We start from the raw sequence: 18,027 nt of genomic DNA, 5'->3' as shown, positions 1-18,027 counted from the left end.
TCCCTTTTCAGGGCAGGTCTCTACCGAGAACCAGCCAGGGTGGGTTTTAACCCTTATCTCCCTTCCTGCCATTTTTATGAAATTTTGCTGCCTGTGAGGAGCAGCGGCAAAACGCTTCAAGCCCCCAGGTGGAGCTGACCAGCCCACAGGCAGGGCAGGAAGCCACCGGCACCACCAGCAGGTGCCACACTCTGCACTCACTGAGCTCCACTTGCTGCTCCCCCGCGGGTCAGGTGTCCCACGGCAGCCACGCTCAGCAGCCTGGAGGGTGTGACACAGCCTGGAATGAGCCATCAGCCCCTTCCTGGCTGTGCACAGCTCTGCCCTGCCTCGCCCCTGTGCTGCCTTCAGCTGCACGGGTGATGGACAAACCCTTGCCCCGCACTCTCGGGATCTCTCGCTGCTCAGAGTGACCCCGAGATGCGTTAGAAAGTCTCTTTTCGCAGCCCGGCACTTGAAGGACTCAGAGCTCTTCATTTCTTGGTCTCAAGGTTGTTTATTGTATCTTATCTATAAAATTCTTTCTCCTGCCCTGCCGAGGTCTGTCCAGCAGGACAGACAGAGGCATTCTGCCTGCCCCCGGGCGGTGTTGTCTTTTTATACTTAACACTACGTGTACAATATTTACAATTACTTTCCAATACCTATCACCTATGTTAGACAGTGTAGTATATGGTAGAGATAATTAATGCTATTTCATGTATAAAATACTGTAAGATCCAAGCGATGTCTTTTGACTACCCCAGCCGGGAGCAGAGTCTTATTCAACCACGTTAAGATAATACCAGGTCTTTTAACGTAAGAATGGAACCTTCCTGAGCGATGATCATTGACTTCCCTGGAATGCCAGGATCACTCAAGAGTGATTTCGCACCTCGAAGATTGCATCTACTACGGTGATCACCGGCGCCACCCTGTTACATGTGAATGCCGACTTCTCCGGAGTGCTCAGACAGCATCCAGACACCTGGACTGGACTTTTGTCTACCCCTGCACATGTATGGCCCCGGTTCTGCATGTGAGGGGACACAAAGGAACATTCGGTCATCTCTGCCTCAGGCAGAACAAACTGTATAAGAGCTTGCTGCGTGAAGCAGCCGGGGTGAACAGGGTGAGACTCTGACATTTGGGTGTCAGACCCCTGTGTTCACCCAGCGCCGATCCCGGGATCGACGCTGCCCTTGGCTGTGGTGGGGTTTTTTGCCGATCGAAATTATGTTTCGCTGAGAAGTTAATAAATCATTGCCAAATTTTCTTATAAATTTGGCTCCCGATTTGATCATTTATAACAACAGTGAGCTTCTACTCTAAACCAATCTAAAAGTGCCACCATCACAGCAGAAGATGGAAGCCAAGAAGAAGAAGGAGAAAGCCTGGACACGCCCAGCTTACTCCATCTCGCCCCCTGAACTCCCATTCTAAAAACCCCAAAAAATCTATTTTTGACTCTGTGATAAATCCAGTATCATTTTACTTAAACTGTCGTGGCTTGTAATTCTTCATATAAAGGTTGGGTATTGTTTTTTCCAAAGGCTAAATCAAAGACACGGGGTCTTGGGCTCTGTGCTAAGGTCCCTGAGCTCCCTGGGCAGGGAGAGGAATTTTCTGGATTCCAACACTGCACAAGCCATGCACATTCACACTGATGACAAAAATAATGAGGGGTGACACCCGGGAGCATTTAACAACCTGTTTGCTGCCAGAAGCACCGCAGGAAATTCACTTTGCTTCAGGACTGGGTGCTTTAAGAGTTCTTTATGTAGCCTACCAGAGCGATTTAACTTAAGCACTAGCCTCCTTCAAATAATCCCCTTCCTCTCACCTAATAAAAACATTAGGTCACTCCGGAGGAGAAATGCATTATTTTCCCAAGGGAAATGGAGAACATCCCAGCCATGGATAGGTCACACAACAGCTGGCTTCAGGAAGATGGCAATGCTAATTGATGTGTATTCATTTAATTCATTTTGGTCAATTACTCTGGAGAGAACAGGCTGCTGTCAGCTCTACCTCCTCCCTGTGAGGGGTTAAATCCACAGTGTTTGCTCTGAGCAGGGACCAGAGATATCCGCTGTCTTGAGCAGGGGTGGCTGAAGTGGCCAGGATGACATCAGGGCAGGTGGTACACCCCAGGAAGCAGCGCAATGAAGGTGCCCAGGGGTACTCACCCGGTAAGCCCCCATCTGTTGCTGTCCTGGGACGCCTTTAGGGCTGACATTTCCTCGGGAGCAGCAACTGCCCATAATTGTGGGGTTTCAGTCACAGTGTGCAGGAATCGCTGGGTGCTCCATGAGACTTGCACTTGGGAACTGAGCTTTGCCTCTGCAGCTCCTCCTCTCCATCACTCAGTGCCCTGCTCAGGCATTTGAGTGCAAGCTCACACAGCCCCTCCCATGTTTCCATGAGAGGGGGCCTTTACCTGGCTTTTTACTTGGCAGGGCTCCAGCTGGGCGCAATCTTACACACAGTCCTGGTTATGTGTCTGGGCAGCCAAAGGCACCAAACTACAGAAATGAGAGACTAATAAAGGAAACACAACAGTTTGGAGAGCATGAGAGTTTTCTGCAAGCTATCACATTGCTGCTTCTTTGGGAAAGAGGCCTGTCTACCTAAACAATGGCAACAATCACTTAAGGGAGGGTAGCAGGAATGGGAAAAAATGAGTTGCCCTCTTTATTTCCAAATCCAGCCCATTCTGCCCACCAGCCAGATTCCACTTTAGCTACACTGGGTTAACATTTGGAGTCAGGCACAGTCTTGGTGATGTACATAGAGAAATTCAGCTGGAAATCTAAAATATGCTCAAGTCTGGTGTTGGGGATTGATGCTGGCCAGATGCCAGGCACCCACCAAAGGTGCTCACTCACTCCTCTTTGCAGTAAAGAGAAAATTTAATAAAGGGTTCATGAGTTGAGATAAGGACTGGGAGGGTGCTGTCATCTTATTGCAGGGGTTCCACACTGTTGTCTCCTATCACAAAAGTTTAATACCTTCTTGGCATTTCTCATGGTCATCTCCTCAGAGCACTGACTTTTTTTTTTTTTTTTTCACAAAGGAGCCAACCAACTCCAGTTCCCCTCTCAACCAGCCACCCCACTCTTTTATAGCACTCTTCTTCTCATGGGTTACAGCTGTGGCCTGTTAAAGTCAGGCCTGTTCCTAATCTTTGATAATTGGGCCAGCTGCAACTCCTTAGGGGTAAGATTACTTTCTACACAATCTTTATTTTCTTATATTCTATCCCACTAATGGAGAGAGCTCTCATCAATTACCATTGTAGGCAAAACAGGCTCAGCTTAGAGATATTAAGTGAATTTATTATCCACAAAATCAGAGCAGGATAGCGAGAAGTAAAACAAGCCCTTAAAAACACCTTCCCCACACCCCTCTCTCCTTCCACCTCTACCTCCTACCCCAGTGGTGCATGGAATGGGTTTTATGGTCAGTTCATCACCCATGGCTTCTCTCAATGCTCAGGGAGTTGTTCCCCTTATGCACTGTGGGGTCCCTCCCACAGGAGGGACCTGTGAACTGCTCTATGAACTTCTCCAAAGTCAGTCCACCTCACAGGCAGCAAGCAGTTCCCTGTGAACTGCTGCAGTGTGAGTCCATCCCATGGGCAACAGTGTCCTCAAACTGCTGCAGCCTGGGTCATTCTTCCATGGATTGCAGTCATCCAAGGACAGGCTGCTCCAGCCTGGGAGCAGGGTCCCTCTCTCCACAGATGTTCCACGGGGTCACAACCTCCTCTCAAGCATCCGCCTGCTCTGGCATGGGACTCCTCCACGGGCTGCAGGTGGATCTCTGTGTCCCCCATGGATCCCCATGGGCTGCAGGGGCACAGCTGCCTCACTCACCATGGTGTCACCATGGCCTGCAGAGCAATCTCAGCTCTGGCTCCTGGAGCACCTCCTGCCCTCCTTCTCCATGGACCTTGGTGTCTGCAGAGTTTTTCTTCTCACATGTTCTCACTCTGCTCTTCTCTGGTTGAAATTACAACTGCACCACATTTGTTTTGATTTCTTCTTAAATGTGTTATCACAGAGGCATTATCATCATTTCTAATTGGCCCAGCCTTGGCCAGCAGCACATCCATCTTTAGAGCTACCAGAGATTGGCTCTCCTGGACATTATGGAAGCTTCTAGCAGCTTCTCACAGAAGTCACCCCTGTAGACCCCCCTGCTTCCAAATCCAAGCCATACAAAACCAACACAGCTGGCAAAAGCAAGCCTACTGGTATTTGGGCGACATTGAATCCATAACCCAAATAAAGTAATCTTTACTTTTCTTACCACATCATCTGTTGTTTTAAGCTTATAGTGTATTACTGTGGCTCTACCATGCTGCACCCACCATATCATTTCATGATTCTGAAGAAATAAATTATATTTGATTTTTCACCTGAATTTCATTTATTACCAGAGACAGATTGCTGGCATTTGTGCACTTTGTTGTAGGCTTATATGAGAAAGACTTTTGAGGTGAGAAATAATGAAGGGTCAGGATTTCTATCTGAAGTCATATTTCTAGAGCATTTAATCATTTATAAAGATTCACTCCAGACAGGAAGCAATTATTTCACTTATTGATATAATCACTAGATATTGTCTTTCAGAAGTATAAAGGAAAATTTAATCTTAAATATATCTTCTGCTCACATGCATTGCCAGGACATGCATGAGCAGGGAAACAGTTGAGGAAACAAACAAAAGATTGGGTAGAACACACAGCAGGATGGTCTGCCTGGAATGGGACTGTTTGCTACACTGTCAGGTCGAGCCCATCAGAGACAGCGGTAGCACCTCTGGATAATGCACATAAGAAGAGGAAATAAGTTACAGCTGCAGCTGGAGAGAAGAGTGAGAACATGTGAGAGAAACAGCCCTGCAGACAGCCAGGTCAGTGAAGGAGGAGAGGAGGGAGGTGCTCCAGGTGCTGGAGCCCAGATTTCCCTGCAGACCATGGTGAAGCAGCTGTCTCCCAGCAGCCCATACAGCTCCACAGTGGAGCAGAGATCCACCTCCAGCCCATGAAAGACCAGGTGGATGTGCCTGAAGAGGCCTGTGACCCTTTGGGAAGTCTGTGGCTGAGCAGGCTCCTGTCAAGACCTAGGGACATGTGGAGAGGGACACTCACCCTGGAGCAGGTTTGCTGGCAGGACCTGTGATCCCATGGAGGATCCTCGCTGGAGCAGTCTGTCTGTTCCTAAAGGACTGCACCCTGTGGAAGGAACCCCTACTGGAGGAGTTCATGAAGAGCTACAGCCCATGGGAAGGACTGACTTTGCAGAAATTCATAAGGTCCATCTCCCGTGGGAGGGAACCCACACTGGAGCAGGGAATGAGTGTGAGGAGTCTTCTTCCTGAGGAAGAGGGAGCAGCAGAGACAATATGTGATGAACTGACCTCAAACCCCACTCCACATCAACCTGGGTCACTGCAGGAAGGAGGTGGAGAAAATCAGGAGTGAAGTTGGAAGGTGTTTTTAAGATTTAGCTCAACTTCTCACTGTTCAACTCTGTTTTGACTGGTAATAAATCAAATTAATTTTCCCCGTGTCCAATCTGTTCTGCTCATGATGTTAATTGGTGAGTGATCTCTCCTTGCCCTTAAATCCCTTCATTATATTTTCTCTCCCCTGTGCAGCTGAGGAGGGGGTGATAAGAGCAGCTTCAGCGGGCATCTGACATCCAGTCAGGGTCAACCCAGCACAGATTTGAATGAGGTCAACTGCAGTGACCCAGCTAAAGGAGAAGCAATTAGCAGTAGGCTGACCCCTCTTACCCTTCCTCCCCAAAACCCTCACTGCTCCTGGGGACAAAAAAAAAAAAAAAAAAAAAAAAAAAGAGAGAGAGAGAGAGAGAAAATTGAAATTAGCACTAATTAGGTGTCACTTAACACATTTTTAAAAAAAGTTACCTTTCTTCTTTCCTGCTGCTGCATTTTTAGCATATCCACCACACCTTGTTTGTGGTTGATAAGGGAGGATTTGAATGCTGTTTACCATCATCTTTTAGCTCATCTTTTCGTGCATTGTTATGGAGAGCCCTGACTAAAGCAGACAGAGTGTCTATAGGTGACAGCATGAAGTTAACACTCATCTGAAAGGAGCAGTCTTGAGTAAAGTCCTGATCTATGAGGACCGAGATTCCCTGAGAGGGCACTCCGTGGGATATATTCTGAAAATCAAATATATAATGAGAAAATCTGTGGATCTTTTCTGCCTCCATGCAGCACACTATTCCCTAAAGAAGCTGGTAGTCTGATGGTTGACAGCTAAGAGGAACAGCAATAATTGCAGGCTGCTGCCACCTCTGTCTCAGAAAGTCACTATGACTTCTAATACTGGATATATTTGCTGGCTTGACAGATTGAGAAGCGGATATACAGAAGAAAATGTTATTTGTTTTTTATCACTGTTATTTGGTATTTACCACTAGTAAAAAGCAAAACCATAGATAAGCAAACAAAATGCTTTAAAAAGAGTAAATAAAGCTCCTGTGCAATCATGGTAGTGTCTGTTGCTGTGCAGAAACATGAGTGTGTGTGTTAATTGCCCTCCTGGCCATAAAGAGGACATGGCTGAAGTTGGGTCTGTGTTGATCAGTGACTCTGTGCTGCCCGAAAAACCGGATGCTAAACAACCTCCTGTCCTTCACATAAATAAATGAATTTATATAAAAATAAATTCATATAGATGATATTTATAGGTGTAAGTTGAACACAGTGTCCTGGTTTTTTGGCAGGGATGAGACAGTAGTGGCACATGAAGGAGAAAGTCTGGCGACAGGCCCCAAGCTGATGTAAATGCTGCAGGGTTGCCAGGTGAGGTAGTGTCTGGGAGCTGAAGATATTGCTGTATATAGGACAAAAAATGCAGATTGGAGCATCTAGCACTGCTAAACACCAGGGATATGTAACCACACAGAGAACCAGAATGATCATTTTCACAACAGCTTTATGGATTAAAATACTTTCAGAAGATTTTAGGATTGTTGCTCTGTGTCCATTGTCACAATTTTTGGATTCCTAGTCCCATCACATAAATTTTTCCCTGCCTCCCAGTCTAGGCTCCATTTTTTAAACAGAAACAGAACCTGAGTAAATGGACCTCTCACCTCAGAATATTTTACATCTTGTCATGACACCACAGACCTGCAGGAATCTCAGTGGAGGGAAGTTTCTGTCCAGAATTTAAAAGCGTTTACTTCGCTCCTGCTGCTTTTCATCCCTTTTCTCTCCTCCTGGTGCGTATTTTCCTGCCCTGCTGACTGTGGTGCTGCATACTAATGGAGCAATACTTGGCCCATCCCCAGAGGAAGTTGTGTGCAGGTTTATTGAGGAACAGAGGGGTCAGGAGGAATTTCAGCGCATCCAATAACTCTCGTACTGGTGGGATGCCTTCAGGTAACAGCACATGATTTGATCCCAGCCATTTTCTATTGTTATAGCGCTGCTGAAAGAGCACATATCCAAAGAAACTTAGCTAACACCCTATCCCTCATTATATATATATTTATTCCAACAGCTTACAAAGCTATAACGCTTGTGTGTTTTCTAAAAGTGCTTAGAGAAGGAGGCCTGTCCTGCTAAATCTCTTCTGCTTGTGAATCAGGCTGATAACCCGCAGATTTTGTTTCTTGCTGTAAATAGGCGAGAAAGACTGGGCTGATCTTCCAGTACAGATAAGTGATTTCCTTCAGGGGGTGTAAGAAGAGTGGCAGAAGGGTTTAATTTTCATTCCTCGCGCGATTATTATCAGCTCCTTAGCAGCACGACCATTGGATTGCACAGTATGCTTGGTGAGAAAAGCCTTTTGCGCCTGCATCATTTCCTTTCATTCCTCAGGCCGGCACAAAGGTAATAAAGGAGCTAAGGACCTATTCAGCTGAGAGAGCCAAGCATTTGTGTTCCAGCATTTGGTGTTCCGGGTCAGATAGCGACAAGCGGGCAAACCCTAAACTGGAATTAGGTTGATTATTATTTATCCTTGTCTCCACGTCTCGGGGTGGGTGGGGTGTTTTTCTCCCCCGGCTGACATCGGAGCGGCGCTGCCGCCCTCTCCCGGCTCTGCGCGCTGCCAAAACCTCTGCATTCCCAGCGCAGCCAGCCACCGCCTGGCAGCAAACAGGGGGAAATAAAAAATAAAACCAGGGAAAACAAACAAACAAACAAGCACCAAGGAGAAAATGGAAAAAAAATTAAAAAAAAAAGGGAGGGGGGAGGAAAAAAGGCAGAAAAAAGGGAAAAAAAGAAAAGGGGGGTGGGGAAGGGGGAAAAGAAAATGGATTTTCTTCAATGAGGGGGTGGCCAAGCACTGAAACAAGATCTCAGGGAAGTGATGATGGTCCCAAAGCTGTTGCTGTTCAATAAGCACTTGTACAATGATATATAGATTAGATAGCTAGATATAGATAGATATATATCTAAGATATTGATATAGATATATATCTAACTATATATCTATCTTAGATATACAGTTATAGATATAGCTATATATATAGATATAGATATATTTATAGATATAGATATATATCTAACTATATATCTATCTTAGCTATATAGTTTCACTTTTACATTGTTCTGTGGGGAGTCAGGAGTTGTACTCAATGATCCTCATGAGTCCCCTCCAACTGAGAATATTTTATGACTCTAAATATTAGCACTAAAGTTCAATTCCATTTAGTTACCATGCTTGCAGGACAGGATCTCAAAATACAATAGCAATATATTAGCAAATGCTAATATTTGATGAAACAAGGCAAATAGACTTTAGTCGTACCATATTTTTTTTCATTAGGGTTTTTCTAAGAGTATCAAACCACTGTATGAACTACCAGCGCTGAAACAGTATCAGTTCCATTTACCAATTCTTGCACCTGAGGCAGGAAACATTAAATGCCACACACTGTATAAAACAGCAATGTAAAAGACAGCCAGGGAAGGGATACAGAAAACATTATCTCCATTTCAGAGTTCAGAAGAGAAGCACAGAAAGACTAAAGGAAACACCCAAAGTCACTTCTGCACTGGACTGAGCTGGGGATATTGCATAAAAGCATAAGCACTTAGATCTGTTCCATCATGGCATTTCAAGGAAGCAGGAGAGGAGATGAGGGCAGATGCCTCTGTGCTATTACTGACACAACATTTTTCCATTCTTACTTGTAGGGATTGTGTAGAAACAAAGACTTTCCTCCTCATGTCATAACTGCTTGGAGGCTCTCCTGACCTTTGTTTCCCCCTCCCATTTTTCCAGGTGATTAAGCTGTGCAGTCAGAAAGCATAACTGTAATGCCAAGAAGCCAGCAATTTTAACACCACAAAAGGATGATTGTGCAATACTTCAGGCCATATTAGTTTCAGCACAGACTGACCCTCAGCTGGTGATGACAGGGCGGCAACAGCTCCCAGCACAGTGACTGACAGAACTGGGACATGGCAAATTGCACTTTCAAAGCCTGCAGCAGAACAAGAGTTAGGGGACTCGCTTTGCATTAAAACAGGCTTGTGCCATATTCTTAGAACAAGTGATAAAGTAGGACAGCACATGACTACTTCCCTTCTAAACCATTCCACTTGAAACATCTTTCATCCACATCTCATTCTCCTTTGCTGGCTTGTGAAAGACAGTTGCCCATACTATTAGTGTAACATTGCCTGAATTCTTACACTATTTCACACATTTGTACTAAATTAAAGAGATCTTTGCTACCTGCAAATGTCACATCAATTGGAAGAACAGTGTAGGTTGTGATATCCATCAATGTGTGAGTAACCTCAACTCAGTGGTGGAATTGAGCCTGAGTATATTAAGAGTATATTACTGCTGAACTAGGGGTCTCAGTGTTGTACCTGTAAAGACTAAGCCATAACTGAGGCACTCATTTGTTCAATATTTTGACCCTCCCCCCAAAATATTTGCTTACATTTTCACTAATTGGGTGCTCTGTAACATTCCAAACCTGTATGTATGTGATGCTGCCTCAGTGTCAGCAATTGGGGCACCAGAGAGAAGATCCTGAATTAGAGACCCTGGAGTTAATCAGAAGTAAATATTTAGGTGAAATACCGCTTGTCCACTCTGGGCAGAGGAATCTGAGTTGCATTGCTCAGCTTCAGGATGTTTCTGCATTTTTGCCAGTTACTATCTAACTTTAAAAGAAGACTTAAAAAATAGTTGATCCTTTTCCCACAGATCCCAGGAACTTTGCCAGCTGTTCTCAGCTGTGGTGTGACTTCCCCTGTCAACATTCTCCCTGCAGGATATCCCATGGTCTGAGGCAAGGAGCCCTTCCTTGGGAAGGGAACTTGAACCCATCCAGAGCAGGAACTGAAGGGAGCCCAACATCTCTCACTTTCCAGGACTTAAGGTAAGCAACTGCTATTATAAAGACAGGCTTAAACAAAAATTACAAAATTTAGGCCAGACTCCTACTTTCAGGAGATCACTTACCTACCAAAGTGATAAGAAAATTCCCTCCTCCGGTCCTGAGCCAGCCACTCAAGAGAGGGGTAAAATACCTGACATCTCCTCTTGCCACCCAGTTTCTATCAGGAAAGTAGATGTAGAATGGAGGACTTGGGCCCTCACTCTAGGAAACGAGGATTTGACAACTCAAATGCTTTTCTTCTCTCAGTTCTGTAATGTTCTGGATGTGTGATTAAACTCTGAGTTGTTGAGTCCTGGTGACTCAGTATGTGTACAGTAAAACTAGTTTCCTGTTCCTGAACCTTTTTAAAAAAATCAGTATTCATTTCAGCTTGTGCTGACAGCTGAAACTGTAAAAAATATTAAACTAATATTTTTATTTTCAGAGTGTGCTTTGAACAAGCAGCCTTAATTTAAGTGTTATTTTAGCAGTTCATTTCTCAAAAATAACTAAATCATTCTTTCCAAAATCCATGTACAAGCTGACTCATAACATGAAGCTCCATTCAAGCCATAGCATAGTCACAGTGGATTTAATGCCAAAGTAATTTTCTCATTTTTCATGGAGACCAGTCTCAGTGGAAAAAAAAACCAAGAAAGAAATCTTTTAGAAGTAGCTAACAATCAGACTAAAAGCAGGGGCAGTCTGGAGAATGGATATTTATGTCTTTAATTCTTGAATGGCTCATAGAAAATTCTGTATCAATGACAGAATTTTCTATTCAATTACAAGGGGTGATTTAAATACATAAAAAAGTAATTACAAAACTTCTGTTAGATTTTGCTTAAAGTACAGTCAAAAGAGACAACGATTTAACTGAGACTACAATTTCAGACATGCTTTAACATGTTTTCAGTGTTGCTCCCTGGAGATTCATCCTGTACAGATCAGGTTATTTAGAGATTAGGTGCCTGGAAACAAGAGAGGTTACAATATGAAATACATTCAAAAACCTGGAATTAATTTTATAACTTTTGCTAAGAGAACTGATAACACACAGCACAACTGGCCCAACATCTACAGATCTGCTTGTAATTACTACTTTCTACTACAATAGCTTCCCGTTACTACCATGTGGGTAACCATTGACTCACAACAGTAGAAATGTCACTCTGACTCAATACTAGTAAATGCCATTTTCAGAAAAGGAAATACAAGCACTGAAGTGACCAACAAAATGGAGAAATTATATAGTTTGGTATCTGCTTTATGCAGTTTGAGGCAATTTTTACAAATTCCTTTAAACACTATGAAATGGCAAGTGTGTAAGATGTAAGCTAATTTAAACCTGCTTTGCCATTTTCATGTTAAGCAATTGACATGGTTTTGATATAATCAGTGGTACAAAGGTCCCAAAGTAAAATACTAAATAGTCACTACATAAGGTATCACTTTAAAATAGAGTTACACTTGGTAAGAATCCTAATTTATCAATAATTATGTATCACTAAAGAATAAGCTGATAAAGGACTTTCTTTCACACATTTCTTCCATCACAGTGCTAAGCCCATGTGAGCTGTGCCTGCACTAACAGAACTGCAAGACTCAGTGCAGGAGAAGCAATCAAGGATGGAGTGACAACAAAAGCACCAGATGCCACTGATGCCTCTTCCACACTTCACTCCTCAGGCATCACAGCAGAACAAGGAACCCTCCTGACTCCAGAGTTTCCTAGTAAAGACAGATTTGAAGAGGCACAGCCGCTCTCCTAAGAGATTAAAAATAAAGTGCTGACACATTCTATTGTCAAATAAGCCTGTAATATCAGAATTACATAGTGTTAGGGTGTTTTACTCCAGTTACACAGTCTAGATCACATTCAACTGCTCATTTAGCCTAGCACAAATCTCACTTAGTTAATCCTCAGGGTAAGTTCCTTTCAAATAACTTTTAAAATGAAATGTTAATGAAGGCCCATATTTTAATCTTCTATCCCTCCATTTATAAAGTGATTTTAAATATCACTGAAAGATAGCACTTGGATACTAACAGTCCACTGCAAGTACTTCCACTGAGAAAACAAGGTGAAAAAAATAGCCCTGTCCCCAAACACAGAAATTGTACAAAAAAAAAAAAAAAAAAAGGCCAAATAAAGGTTTGTAACAAATTTTACTTATAGAAAAGCATCATTTTAGCATCATTTCACAATAAAAAGACAAGATCTGTTGGACATTATAAAGACATGGTATATCAATTCAGAATGCAACAGGTAAAGCACACCATAATACTCAGTGTAAAAGTTTGAGACATACTATTGTATTTAGCCAGTTAGTCCTGGTGCCTCTTTGTGGATATTTTCTTAATTACAGGATATTTTCTCTCTGCTTCATACATGCCAGAAGTATATTTTGGAATATTAAAACATGTAAGTGTTAAAATACATTGAAACATGCCAGAAAAATCAAACCCAGGACCCATTTCTCTCTATACACAAACAGCTCTACCTTGTATATAAACTATCTGTCCCACCATTTATTCCCCCTTATAAAAAAAGATTTAAAAATGTCTTGATGCAGAAAATTTTTCCATCTTCTCACTTCTGCATTCATGCAGTTTCATGATCAGGTCTCCTTTTCCAAATACTAAGATGTAAAATTAACAGTTACTTTTCCTGGGGCTTTTCCAACATCTTCAGTGCTAATCTTCCAACCATTAGCAAACTGTATAAAGGGAAAAAAACCCATATAATTTAACAATAATAACAATAATTTGTCAATTCATTTTCAGATACTTCATCCAAGTGATGCATGGGAACAAAAATAATACACAAAATATCTTCACTCCATCTGAGTTTAATTAAGTGAATAAGAAATCACACACAGGAGGTCAAAAAAAAAAGTATTGTACCTGACACCAGCAATTAGCCCTGCAGGCATGAATTTTCTGGAGTGGTAAAATCTTGTTCCCATGACAGCAGTCAGTGCTCCAGATGTAACTTAAATGAGAGATTGTACAGTCCAGTCAGCAGAGATGCATGTGTGGGAGAAACATAATTAAAAACTAACAGAACAGGGAGAAGTAGCAGCATCAAGTAAAAAGAGAAACAGGGTTACTTCACTTAATGGACAATGAGAGTCAATAAATTGTGTAAATTTTAAAATGCCTCAGTTTGTAAAGAGTAAGTATTCTATATCAAGTTCAAGCAGACAGTGCACTCTATATCCTTCTGCACATACTTCTCAAATTTGTTTTTCAAAATGTGCTCTTTTTGAGACTGGAAATAATTTATGATACACTGCTCTAGAACTCACTCCTTCCACACACAGGCAAATCACTAAACTTGTGCACATAATTCCCTCACTTCTCAAAAAAGGGAGAGAGCATTTGTCTAACTTGTAGTAATCATGTCTAACATGTAGCATCATGTTTAATTTGTAGTGATGTTATGAGAATTAAGTAATTTGTTTTCTAAAGACTTCAAAAGGGAAGTGTGCTAAGCATTACCAAGGTGAGAATTAATTGTCCCTGACCACTGGACACAGAGACAGGAGCCAGGTACTTTCACTGACTCAGTAAGATAGAAAGGACAGCCCCTGGAACGTAGTATCTCAAATAAAGACAGAATGCTAAAAAACTGTAAGGAAAACATACACTGATGGAATCCTTATCCTTAGTATGCATCTGCTACCCAGTGGTAACAGCTGCACACACGTTGTTCCAACAACTCTTTTACCCCCTGCTGTTGCTTCTGTGTGATGACTGGTCCTGCAGGATCCAGTTCATCTTCAGTCCTAGCCATGACATCCTTCCTCTCAAACACCAAACAAAATATTGTCACTGAACACTTCATAATCTCACATAATGAGATATATAAGAGACTGGGACCATAGTCCAACACACAATAAAACAAAAATATTTCAGTATTAAAATGCTTCAAGCTCTAATTAGTAGCCTGTCTTCAAAATATGCACACCTCAAAATGAAATTTTGTTTCAAACAGCAGCAGAACACATCTTCTTCAAAAACTCTGAGGCATGAAAAGACTCCATATGCTGCTGAGCTACAGAAATGTATCTGTCTCACACATCTGGGAAAACACTTAACCTCACACTTCTTCAGCTTGCTGTATCCGCAGTTTGTTATGTTATTAAGGCTTGACCATGCAGAGCTTTTGGCCTGGCCAGTGGAAGTGGATTGCCTGTAAACAAAGGTGAAGTGGAGAGAAATGCTGGGCATTCCCCTTTGACTTGTGACTTTCACATGTCAAAGAGCCAGATGCTCTGTCACTGCTTCAGAGGAAAAATGCTGTAGTCAGTGGTGGCTCTTTAAACACTGACTAAGCAGTAACTCTCCACAGTTACCTTCTCAAATTGCGGGAAGGGAAGCTCCAATTCTGAGAAGGAAGAAACAGCATTACTGAAGCTTGCTTCTCTCTAAAATGTCCCCAGGCATCAACACCTTTGTAATTTCACATATTTGTCATTTATAAAAATAAGCCAATTACAATCTCTGCCATTTTCTGTGATAATAAAATAGTCAGCTAGGGGTATGGTCAGTCTGAAGGGGAATCCCACTTCCCAAAATGTTACAGCCTGCTGCAGGATGCTCAAAGTACAAGGTTCCAGGCAAAAATAGTTCAGAAATCCATTTATTAGCACTTTTCTTGCACTGTGATCCTTCAAACACATCATTATAAGACAGATGCATATTGGCAGCCACCAGTTCAGTTCAGTTTAGACAGCACTGAAGTTAGATTTGTAACACTATCCGTGTTTAATGCTTCTGCAAAGACTATTAGGTACTAATTTTAAATATACAGGGTAAATGTAATCCTTTTCAAATAAAATTTTCAATTACTTACTCAGAGAAACCCAAATGTTATGTGGATTCTGTGAGACCTGATAAGCACCCAGTCCAGCCAAACTCCCAAAGAAAAGGCCAGCAGCTAGTGATGGAACACTACCTGAATAAGTAGAAGATAATGCATTTCTTAGAAACTTAAAGATTACCTTGGTCAGCAGCTTAACTGTTTTGTAAAACACCAAAAATTATAAAAATAAAAAAATACGGGCATTCATCATTCATTGACATAAAGAAGATTAGAGAAGGGGGTTTTTAAGATATTGAGACCATGCTGATCAGCACAAAGAACCACTTCAATTACTCTTGCATAAGATACACACAGAATTAGTATTTAGTTCTCTAACAGCAAAGCCATTAATACATCCATGATTGAAAGAACAGTGAGAAAAGCAAAAGAATTGGTGTTTCCCTTGCACAAACCGAAGCATGTTGCTTCAAAACAGTTTTATGAAAATTCTTTGAGAGGCAGTAAAATAGAATGACTAAATTGTAAGAATTTAAGATCAGAAAAAAGGACATGTGAGTGGAATTGGGCAGGAGGGCATTCAAAGAATTGCCAAGGAGCAGGGCATAGCTGAACATCAGAGGTCATATCTCCTAAGTACACCTGAGATTTGATCCAAAGGTAGCTGCAGCCTTTGGAAGAAGGTTCCCTCAATGCACCTAAACTTTGAATCAGGTCCTTAGTATAAATGATAATCCCAACCTACCAGAAAATAAAGGATGCCACATCTAAATTGGTTATTTATAGAGTATATCAAGTAATGAAGTAGCATGATCACTGTGAGTGGTGAATGCCCTCCATAAGGCAAACAGAGGATTAAGGACTTAATGCTACTGAAGGTGGTTCTTTATACATTCAATTTCTGAGGTCACCTTTCAAAGACTTGAGATTGAAAAACTAAGTTGATAAAGATCTCCTGTCAATGTTAAAGGAGGACTGCATATTGCTTCCAGAAAGTAATAATTTTTCAATCATCAACAAGGTTGCTGTAATATTGCTTTGTATCCTGCTTATAGTATAAAAATCAAGATACAAAGATGATAGAAAGCACCTGATATACTTGCACATGTGCAAGGAAAAGATGCACACTCTACTAGGTGGCTGCTTTGCACAGAATATGAGTTTAAAATAAATCTGTGGTAGCTACAATGCTTTCCACAAGCCTGGGAGCTAAGAAACATCCATAATTTCCTTGAATTTTACCTCAAGGCATTGTTTAAGTAGATATGACACATACACTTCCAGGACAACCACATCACCTCTGGCTCAAGAAGTTCCTACATTTCAAAACACAGGGACCCAGAGAACTTGCTAAATGAAGACAGAAAAATAAATCAATAACTCACTCACTCACTCTCCCTTTGATTGCCATGTTCTCATATTGCTCCGAAGGCACCTACTACTGCCCCCTGTCTGTGTGGGTAGATAGATCAGGTTGTAAAAGAACAGATCAACTTAGTTCTACACATGAAAGCTCCATTTTCTTTTGGTTTCCCCAAGTTATTAGTAAGGATATAATGGCTCCTTTGTATGGTTGTTTTTTTTTTTTCTCTCTCCAGCAGTTACCATACGAGTTTAGTTACTTAAGTTCTCAGTATTGTCCCTTCTGTCCTAAACTCCACTCACAACCCAAAGGATAAATCTAGACCAATGGAAAACAGACTGGAATAGGCACTAGCATCTATCTAGTCAAATGCACTAATAAGAGTCTTACTGACTTCAGCAATGCCCCTTCCTATCATAAAAACTAAGATGGCTTAGGGATTTTCAAAGCTGAAAGAGACAGTGTCACAGCAGGAATAAATCCACAGTTCTGTCTGGAGGAGGGTAAACTCAGAAAAAGGACAGGAAATGATAGCAGTAGGTCAGAGGGTAAGCTTATGATGCAGAGTCCAGAAGAGAAACAAGTTTAAGGACTGATTTGCACTGTTCAGCTCTACTTGAAGAAAAGATAGTTCTGAAAGCTCTCTGCAGCTTGCAGTATACTGTTATCATCAAAGATTAAAATGGGAATAAATCTCTTGAGGAGGAAAAGTGGTGATTTTTGTCACTTGAAGATACAGAAGACTTACAGAATGCTTGTATTTTAAACAGCAAGGAGAAAGCCTTTCTGAAGCAAACTTATGACAGTTCACCCAAAGAGCACAGAGCAGATATCAGCATCCTCCAGAAAGCAGATTATGGCCTTATCAGCCCAAAGCACCAGCTCAACTCAAAATCCAGCACACCCCAACAGCAGCAAGTTATCAGCACATGGCACTAACCGATAAAATTTACATATGGGTCAACTTCGAGATAGGAGGCTTTCGTAAAAAGCTGCCCAGCTCACACCAAGTTATTGGGGAGGGGGAGCAGAGGGTGGGGGAGGAAGAGGGAGGGAGACAGAAGCACCTTTCGGCACCCTACCTGCTTTTGCATAGCCAATGATTCCTCCTGATGCCACCAGGGCGGCGTAGCCAAAACCGAGCCAGTCCACTGCCATGCCGAAAACTGGAAGAGAAAACTGGGGTGAAGATCAGCACCTCTTAACCTTTTTCAGGGGAGGAAAAATTTAAAAAAGTAAAGCATTTTGCTATGGCAAGCTTTTCCACAAGCAGGACTTGCCTAAAGCCTCGGCCCTGAGACGAGCCCAAGAGATGCAGGCGGCGTTGTTGGGAAGGCAGCCCCGGGGGCACAGGGACACCGCGGGCCCCACCTGCGCGGCCGCCCCGCTCCGCAGCAACCGGGGCGGAGCAGGCGGCGGAAGGGGAGGCCAGGCAGCCACGCACCGCCCAAAACTTCCCTTTT

General features: G+C 42.4%; 1 protein-coding gene across 1 annotated transcript; it reads right to left on the bottom strand.

Annotated features, from left to right (window-relative positions):
- Positions 1-12,523: 12,523 nt before the first annotated feature.
- Positions 12,524-17,972, bottom strand: LOC132071998 (transmembrane protein 14C-like). The gene is made up of 5 exons (XM_059469875.1): positions 17,845-17,972; positions 17,647-17,730; positions 15,235-15,336; positions 13,281-13,368; positions 12,524-13,093 (listed from the first exon to the last, which is right to left on the bottom strand). Exons 2-5 carry the CDS (start codon positions 17,720-17,722, stop codon positions 13,036-13,038), a joined length of 324 nt encoding a protein of 107 aa, XP_059325858.1. The 5' UTR covers positions 17,723-17,730; positions 17,845-17,972; the 3' UTR covers positions 12,524-13,035.
- Between the last annotated feature and the right edge of the window lie 55 nt (positions 17,973-18,027).

The sequence above is a fragment of the Ammospiza nelsoni genome, chromosome 1 (assembly GCF_027579445.1).
Source record: "Ammospiza nelsoni isolate bAmmNel1 chromosome 1, bAmmNel1.pri, whole genome shotgun sequence".
Lineage (NCBI taxonomy): Eukaryota > Metazoa > Chordata > Aves > Passeriformes > Passerellidae > Ammospiza > Ammospiza nelsoni.
This window is presented reverse-complemented; position numbering and strand designations above follow the sequence as displayed.

Bases quoted from the DNA above. Each gene is read 5' to 3' on its own strand.
- LOC132071998 (XM_059469875.1), bottom strand. From the start codon at position 17,722: ATGGCAGTGGACTGGCTCGGTTTTGGCTACGCCGCCCTGGTGGCATCA. The intron at 13,369-15,234 runs GTAAGTAATTGA...CTCTCATTTAAG, and splicing joins TAACATTTGGGTTTCTCTGA to TTACATCTGGAGCACTGACT. The intron at 13,094-13,280 runs GTACAATACTTT...CCCTTTATACAG, and splicing joins GGGCTAATTGCTGGTGTCAG to TTTGCTAATGGTTGGAAGAT.